The sequence below is a fragment of the Gavialis gangeticus genome, unplaced genomic scaffold (assembly GCF_001723915.1).
Source record: "Gavialis gangeticus isolate Ggan-Ray unplaced genomic scaffold, GavGan_comp1, whole genome shotgun sequence".
NCBI classification, from domain to species: Eukaryota; Metazoa; Chordata; order Crocodylia; family Gavialidae; genus Gavialis; species Gavialis gangeticus.
In genome coordinates, this window is record NW_017729032.1 from 70,308,768 (window position 1) to 70,317,619 (window position 8,852).

At 39.4% G+C, this 8,852-nt stretch overlaps 1 protein-coding gene across 1 annotated transcript in view; it reads left to right on the forward strand.

Moving 5' to 3' along the window:
- Nucleotides 1-8,045, forward strand: part of EPSTI1 (epithelial stromal interaction 1) — a 131,713-nt gene extending 123,668 nt beyond the window's left edge. Inside the window, exons 11-12 of the mRNA XM_019525289.1 lie at nt 5,019-5,060; nt 7,122-8,045. Of these exons, the coding sequence (XP_019380834.1) occupies nt 5,019-5,039 (21 nt within the window). The 3' untranslated portion in view covers nt 5,040-5,060; nt 7,122-8,045. The remainder of the gene's footprint in view (nt 1-5,018; nt 5,061-7,121) is intronic.
- The last annotated feature ends 807 nt before the right edge of the window (nt 8,046-8,852 follow it).

Genomic DNA, 8,852 nt, shown 5'->3' on the forward strand with positions numbered 1-8,852 from the left:
GCTACAATATAAAGAAATAGTAACAAACATATTTAAGTAAAACCCCAGGGTAAAAATTGCATTCTAAGAAAAAAAGGATTGTTTTTGTTCCAATGTACCGGGTGTTTATAAAGTCCTTTTGCAACTTTAAACTTTAATAACTTTGGATGTACACATGATAGAAGTTGTAAATAGTGATTGAAAGCACAATTCATTAAGTTTTAACACAATACAGCTGAAATTTCTAGATTTCAACATAACCACCATCTTTTGTGATACATCATTCAATTGGATTTTCCAAGCTGTAGAAAACATTTTCCAGTTGCTTCTGAGTGATTTCATGAACTATATTTGTGATCCTTACTCTATGCATAGCTTACACTATGCTAAAAAACTTTAATAAATTATGCTTTCAGTCACCACTTACAGTTTGCTACTATCGTGGGTATATCCAAAGTTATTAAAGTTTAAATTTGCACAAGGACTTTATAAAAGTAACCTATAGGTGGAAGAAAAAGCTGCATAGACAAATATCAAGAAAAATGGATATATAAAATGATACCTCATGGGAAGGAATTAGAACTGCCAACTTTGTAAGACAGTTCAATAGCAAGAGTAAAAAAGATGACTTGCAACAGTCACTAGGACAAGGGAGAATAACTTCTGCAACATTAAAACCCAAAGGCATAAGCATATGCTCACACTTGCACACCTGTAAAGTTCCATTAAAGCTGATGGGATTGCTACTCACAGCTCACATGCTTAAATCTTTGTAGGGCAGAGCTTCAGATGAAGTCCTTGAGGAGGGTTCAGGCCCTGCTAGAAATTTCTCTAGAGGGGGAGTTTCTAACCTGTACATTGTTAGTAATTAGTACAGTTACAGTCAAGGCTTACTGTCTGAACAGTCCAGTTTGAAAAAACAGCATGTGTTTCAAGGTGTTGAGATGTGGGGAGGCAAAAAAGCAATGAAACAGGTCCAGGAAAACAAGGCTGACAACTCTGTCAAACTCAAGTTTGGCTTAAAATAAGTATAGAGAGAAAATCTTCAGTGACTTGCTGGGCTCTCATGTCTCTCTCTTGATATTCTATCAACCATTATTGCCTGAGGGAGTTCATCCCCTCTTTGGGTATTGCTATCTTCTTGCTGCCAGAAATGACAGATGTCAAGGGCTCAAATGTTTCTAATGTGCAAATATTTTATCCTTAGATGGACTCAGTTGATACCCTAAATCTAGGCATTTTAGCAAAAAGAACTAAAGGTGGCTGAGGATACTCCCATGCAAGTTTTTAACCCTTTTACAAGATATCAACTAATAAAACTTCTTGGATGCAACCTAGGGGCATGTCTAGATGAGCAGGAACATGCATTTCCCTGGGGACAAACAGCAGTGGTAGATAGTTATGCCATTGCTACTTGTCTCCAGGAATGCCCCTGCATGCACACTGTGGTGTGCAGCAAATTGCCTGGGGTGGGGTAGGAGAGGCTGGGGCCAGCATCTGCAGTGGTGATAATCCAAGCGCACAGAACCTGGTAGGCAGCCAGAGCGTGAGTCTGGTTGGCCAGGCTCTGGTTTCAGGCTGCGCATGCCGCAGCCATGTGCACCGCCCTGCTTTTTTCTGCCCCACTATTCTTATGCTAGGATTTCTTTTTCACATATGCCCCCTAGGGGCATGTCCAGATGAGCGAAAATGTATGCTTTATGGCACATTTCGAGGCTTTTGAGGCATGGCAAAATGCACGCGGAGCACATGGAAAGGTTCTCCGTTCTGCATATTTGCAGGGTGGAGCCAAAATTTAAATACTGGGAAATCCCAGTATCTAAAAAAAATCAGGCAAAAAAAAGTGGGGCGGCACACACTGCACCTTGTACCACCCAAAACTGGAGTCTGGCCACCCAGAGCCATGCTCTGGCTGCTAGCTAAGCTCCATGCACCTGGATCACTGCTGCTGCAGCCCCAGAAGGCACCCAGGACTTCAGATAAGGCTGCTGGAGCAAGCCCAGGTGCTGGCCCCAGGCTCCCAACTCCACCTGGGGCAGCTTGCCGTGCACCAGAGTGTACGTGCAGGGGCGGCACAACTACATACCACTGCTATTTGTCCCCGGGGAAATTCACATTCCCACTTGGCTAGAATCTTTAAAGAGCAGGAGGAAGCTGAGCAATAGGTAAAAGATTAGAAACTGTCTAAGGCCAGCTGTTAGGAGTGGTTCTCTCTCTCTTTGGCTGCCTGGTACCTGCCCATCTAAGTTAGAAACTTGTTAGCATGCAGTGGGAGCTCTGAACCAGAGTCCTGAGACAAGGACTTTATGAACTGTTTAAAAGAGGAAACACCACTGTGTGTGTTGGATGTTACGTGCTTGAATCCTTGATGTATACCATTCTTTTCTCCTCAAGTTACCTAAATTGAACACTGGTATACTACCCATATCCTTGGTGTGTTTTTTAAATATAAAGTATAACTATTTCTAAAAATGGAGTTTATTATAAGTGTGTTCATGAAGTGTCAGTATTCCTTTTGAGGAGGACAGCAGGGGAGTTGGGTGGTTATTTTGGTTTGGTTTTGGGTGTGGGGTTTTTTGTATCTGTTGGTTATGCTATATGGGTGTTGTGGTTTGGGAGAACCAATACATTCCCCTTTTGTCTCTGCAAGCTACTGTACCTTTGGAACATGGTCTACCATGGGCTGATGGGGAAACCTTATTGGAGCCCCTTATCAAAACACTGGCAGCACATTGCTGTTAATTAATTATTTTGGACAAATGGAAAGATGTCACCTTGGTATTATTAAAAACTTCATAGGGTATAAAAACCCACGGGTAAATTGTGCTTTACAATAGATGGAGCTTCTCTCAACTGTAATAGCACAAATAGCTGATCAAAAGGGTGTATTCAACTTCAGTTTAATAATTACTTCTGTCTTTATGAAAGAACATCCATGGATATTTTGCATACTTGTATGTGCACTTCCGGATGAAATATGTCTGTACTTGAACAACTGAGGCACTCTTGAGGCCTAGTACAAATGCACAGCAACTCTTTAGAGCTCTTATTTTTGTGTGGAAATTCAGAACCATCAAAGAGCCTTTCCTCTGTTTCATTAATGGAGAACATGGCAAACTGCTGAAATTTGTGTGTAGAGTCTTCCCTAATGAAATATTAGTTGTCTTGTTGAAACCCCCTGAGCTATAATAAACTTGGGACCTAGAAAGCAATGTGACACATTATATTCTCTGGCTTCATGTCTCCATTACATTCTGTGTCATGCATAAGAGTAAGGAATGTTCTTTTGAATGCTGACTCTACTGTTTTGGGTGATGCATAATTCTAATATAGATATTTAGAAGAGGGAAATAGCTTATACAATGAATGCACAGGTGCATTGAGACAGGAAACTACATTCTGTTTTCTTGCCATATATAGAACAAGAATGTGATAGAAATGAAACTGTTCCTAAAAGAACCAAATTGATCATTTCAACATAGTTTTGTAGCCTGTTGCATTGGAATAATTCCTCTAGACATTTATTCAATGATGAGACTGTGCTATTTTACTACTGATTTTTCAAGAGATGCAATATGCCATAAAGTTTACTGTTGCATAGCAAAGAAAAATTATGATTGGTTAGGTTAGGAGTTAGGAGACTGCGCAGGCATCTGAAAAATTACCCCAGCAGACTTACCTGGATTCCTGGGTGCCTCCTGGGGCTGCAGCATCAGCAAGCTGGGCACACAGAGCCTGGTTGGGAACTGGAGCATGGCTCTGGCAAGCCAGGTTCTGGTTTCAGGTGGCACACACTGCAGCCACATGCGCTGCCCTGCTATTTTTGGTGAGTTTTTAGATACCGGGATTTCCCAGAATCTAATTTTGCCACCGTGCTGCAAATATGCAGTACAGCGAACAGATTAACATGTGCTGCATACATTTTGTGGCACCTCAAAAGGCTTTGCGGCACCAAAGACATTCCTGCTTGTGTGGACACAGCCCCTGAGTTCAAATGATAAGAACATAGTTTTTTTTGTGGGTTTGTCTCATGCATCGGATAAGGTACAATTTATTTAATCAAAAGTGTTAAAACACCTTAAATTCTATTCCCTCTCAGGAGGGATCTGTGGTGGGGACAGGTGGCAACTCTGTGCCACCCTGGTATGAGCCAGACCTTTCCAGGGTACATCCAAACTCTTTGTGGGCCAGATCCTTGGCCGACTCTGGTTTAAAGCATTTTACCAATGCCTGTATTTACTAGTTTCATTGAATAAGATGTCTACAGCCATGTAAAAATACTTATTTTTAAGTTGATGCATCCTGCCTCTTTGCACTGAAGTAAAATTTGCCTAACATTTTTATAGGAGGACCTAAAGAAGGGCATTTGGTGTCTGAAAGTGTGTCCAACAGCTCTCCTAGCTATGCAGTTAATCCAATAAAAGATAACATAAAAAAAGTCTTTGCTTCTTGTATAACTTCCTGGACCACCATGGCTACAACAGCACCCCAAATCTACTACTACTATTTTTGCTGTAGCTTTAATATGAACCCCTTTATGTTGCAGAAAAGTTTGCTAATGGCTTTGGATATCATTGAGGGAGCCTTTCCAAGGCAGAAAATAGCAATGGATACCCAACTCCCATTTGTGTTTTTGAAAATTCCCTCAACTAATATTATTAATCAGTTTAAAACAGTAAAACTTGTGTTTAACCAGCATGTCTATTAACTGGAATTTAACCTGTGTTAACCGGGTGGGCATTTGGGGGGGGGGGGGGAAGGGGCGGCGGATGCAGAGCTTGCATGCAGCAGCTGCCACCACCACCCAACATCCTGTGCTCCTGCTGCTGCTCCACATCCCGCTGCCGCCAATCCCCATCCCCCTCCCCACCCCCTGCTCTGCATCCAGCAAAAACCCCTGCCTCAGGTACCTGGGATTTTGGTATTACAGGCACGCCGTGTTCCCCACTCATGCTGGTTAACACAGCTTTTACATAAATACTTTGCTGTATATGTGTTCATGTTGAACTAATCCAGATATGCATATCTTCTTTTTTTAGGAGTCCAGATATTTCGAGTAAAAAATTAATTGTTTGAAAAAGGTAAGAATAATAAATTACTTTAGTAATCTTTAAAAACAGTCTCATGGTGAAGTCAGAGTTAATGAAACTGATTAAGAGAATGCTAAATTATTGGAGTTTGGACTTTTTAATGAAAAATGTCACAACAAGAGGTGATTATGGGTTAAGCATGTAACATTTATTCCATCTTAGCATACCCAGTTACATAACACAACTGTGGTTTATATAATACATTTACAAATTCTGAAACCATTTATCACCATCTGGTATCATTCCCTTCAGTGGATTTGCACAGGCATACCTGAAGGCCAAATCTGATTTGCACGACACCATGGAAGTGTATTGAGTGACATTACTGACTCTGGAATATATATCTCAAATTAAGCCCTTGAAAATACTAGTTCAGATTAATGCATCACATTTACTCTACAAAATCTTATCTCTGTGACTATACTATTGTTTCAAAACCCAAAAGAGCCCTCTTTTGGGAAACCTGGTTTCTGGTGGTCACACTATCCTGGACTTTGCCCAGAATTTATTTTTGAAAACCTGTATTAACTGACTACCTTGAAGGGGGAAAAAAAGGAAGAATAGGAAAGTTTAAACAGTTTTGGTTTATATTTTTCCATCTACTTAAATCTTTACAAATATGGAGAGAGACCACTGGCATCAGTAGAGTTCATTGGTCTAAAACAAGTGTAATTGACTGGGGAATCAAGCTACTGTTTTTGAAGTGACCATTTCATAAACCTGACTTCTGCATTTCACTTTATTATCCATTTCTTACTGGTATTCTTTTCCCCAGCCTGTATATGTTACTGCAGTCGAGTCTGTAAACTCTTCCACTTCACAGTCTTTTTTTAGTCTCTACTATACTTCTCTCTCTGTAAAACATTGTGATGCTGTTTGAAGGCTGTAACATGAAAATTATGTTGTATTTTTTAAGGACATGTATTTCTCTAGATTTACTCTCACCTGATTTACAACCCCCACTTAAATTGTGAAAAACTCTAGGACCTAAGGATTTCTAAAATTGGAGTTTTGAGGTACCTGATATCCAGCATTGATGCCAGTTTAATATTGACTTTGGGAATGGGATCAGAAATTCTCTTCAAGTGTTGGACTGTATAGACAGGGAGTAAAGAAATCCCATTTTGTATTAAATTCTGCAGAATTTTTTTAATATCCCCTCCCTTCTCTCCTGACACCCATCATGCAGACTCTCACTTGTTATGTTACTTCCTTCCTATTATCCTTAATTAAAATATGTCCAATTAAAACTGAGTCTAAAATGTCCACTTTTTACTTGTAAGTTGAGTATATGTGGGGTAGATCAAAAGACAATCAATAGATGGTGCAGTGATGACACTTCTATATAATTCCAATCCTGCAAACATAATCTCAAACTTGAAAATCAGGCTGGGGTCTCTTTCATTCATGTATTATCCCAACTACCCTTCTCATTCTATCAACATAAGCCAGAATAAAACTGGGCCCTATTGCCATATTGGCACTAGAGTCCTAATTTAGTAAAAATAAATCTTTATTCCAAATGGTGACCTTTATACCAGCATAGCTGAGAATGACTGGAGACAGTCAGCAGTGCTGTGGGGGACTGGGGATAGTGAGCAGCAATTTCATACAGTTACTTTTCAGAATACAATATATTGAGGTTTTCTAGATGGTGTGCAGCTCATAGTTGGAACTCACAGCTTTTACCCACACAGTGAACAACATTTGTACTGTATTTATATACATACTGTATCATAGTTATGTGCTGGTATACTTTTTGGAAGTCTCATTTTATTATTGCTATGAGAGCACATCTTAGACTGCTATGCTAATATATCATTCAAAGAGCTATTAATATGTCTGCAGGTAATTAGAACATTTTGTGAAACAAATTTACAATAAGATAGAAAATGAAATCCTTTCATTAATGTTTTACATAATTAAAACCTGTCAGTGTAAAAGAAGGGCTTTATTATTTTTTTTATTTTTAGACTTAATTCTGCAACTTTAGAACTGATTTTTGTTTTGCTACTTACATTGCTTTTTAAATTCTGTTTTCTTTTATTATAGGGGTTGCAGAAATGTATGCTGCTTCTATCTGACCTTGGCTAATTGGCTTTGCTGGAATGTTTTCTTTTATAATTCTGACTTCACCCTGACTTCATCTTCACACCCACTTCAGCGAGCAATCTGCAGTGACCGATTTCTCATTGTCATATTCATGCATATTTGAAGCAGTTGATTTTGAAAGCCATATTTAATTTTTAATGACAGCAAAATGTGTCATTATTTTTTTCATAATTTGTTTTGTCTTTTGCAGGATGTAATTATACTGGTCATGGGGATCTTACAAAGGAAGAAATGTTAGCAGATCTGTGGCTCTGAGAGCTGCAGGAATAATCCATCGCTGTATTCCACTATATAGTTAACCAAGAATCTGACATTTTGCATCTTGGGAGGTTTCTGTTAATTTTTACTTGGTGCTTTGCAGCTGAGATTCAGGGAGCAGATATAGTACACACAGTACACACACAGTACTGTGTGCATATATTGGAAATATCACTTTTACTTTTCAAGGATTTTTAAACAGGTAAAAAGTATAAATAAAACTTTGACTAATAATTTTAGTGTAATCTAATTTATGGGGAATCTGCTGTGCTTTGATATATTGACTTTGGGTATTTTACCCCTCAGTGGGCGTGTTTACATGAAATGCGACATCACTGTAATGACAAGCTATGGTGACGTAACGTTGGTGGGCACTAACCGTGATGTTGCCACTACTGCTCAGTAGCAATAAGCGGGTAATGCACAGTCATTTAGTATTCGCTATAGCAGTACCAACTGCACAGCGGGGCACATGTGTAGATGCACCCTCTTTGTTGTAACTTGCTTATAAAATATTGTAAGCTTGTCTTTGCTTTCTCCCTCCATTCTAATGGCATTAACTTCATACTATCATTATTTCAGTAAAAAGCTACATGTTTTCCAGAACTCAGGTGAATTAGATAAATCTGTCTAATGTATAATTGATACTTACAATACATGGCAGATGATGTACAGATACACAATCTGCTATATTTAAAGTTGTGATGTATGAATTGGTGAAGATTTTCTTAGTAATTTTCCCAATGCATTGAAGTGCCTTTGATACTTTCCATCACTGTTCTGTCATGGGACTTGCATAACATCACATCCTTCAACCAGAGTTTTTTCCCTGGGCAAGGATGTTCTTACACTGATTCCCTTGCTTGAGTTACTCTCTTTGTAATAGCTCATTATTCTGCCTCAGAGAATCACTCCAACTGTTCATAATAGTAGGTAGCTGGACTTAGTTGGCACTACCTGATGTATCCTCAGTGACTTGACTGTAATATCTCAGCATCTCTATGCAGGGATTAAGCATCTGCCATGAAGAAGATTGTGCAGAATTCCTCCACATCCCCCCAGGCTGACATCCTGTTGCGAGTGTTTCTTGGTCTCTTATTGGAGTATGTCTTCAAAACTAAGACCTATTATTCTACAAGTAACAAGTCTCCTCCCCAACTTCTTTTTTTAAGTGGTCTGGGCACTCAGTTGTCTGCATGAATTATTTAGGAAATAATTAACTAGGCCTTCTTGTTGTGGCTTAAACATAGATTTCATAGACTTTCGGCCTGGAAGGGACCTCGGAAGATCAGCGGGTCCAGCCCCCTGCCCAAGGGGCAGCAAGTCAGCTGGGGTCAAATGATCCCAGTAAGATAAGCATATAAGTGTTTCTTAAAAGTATCCAAAGTAGGTGCTTGCACCACTTCTGGGGGG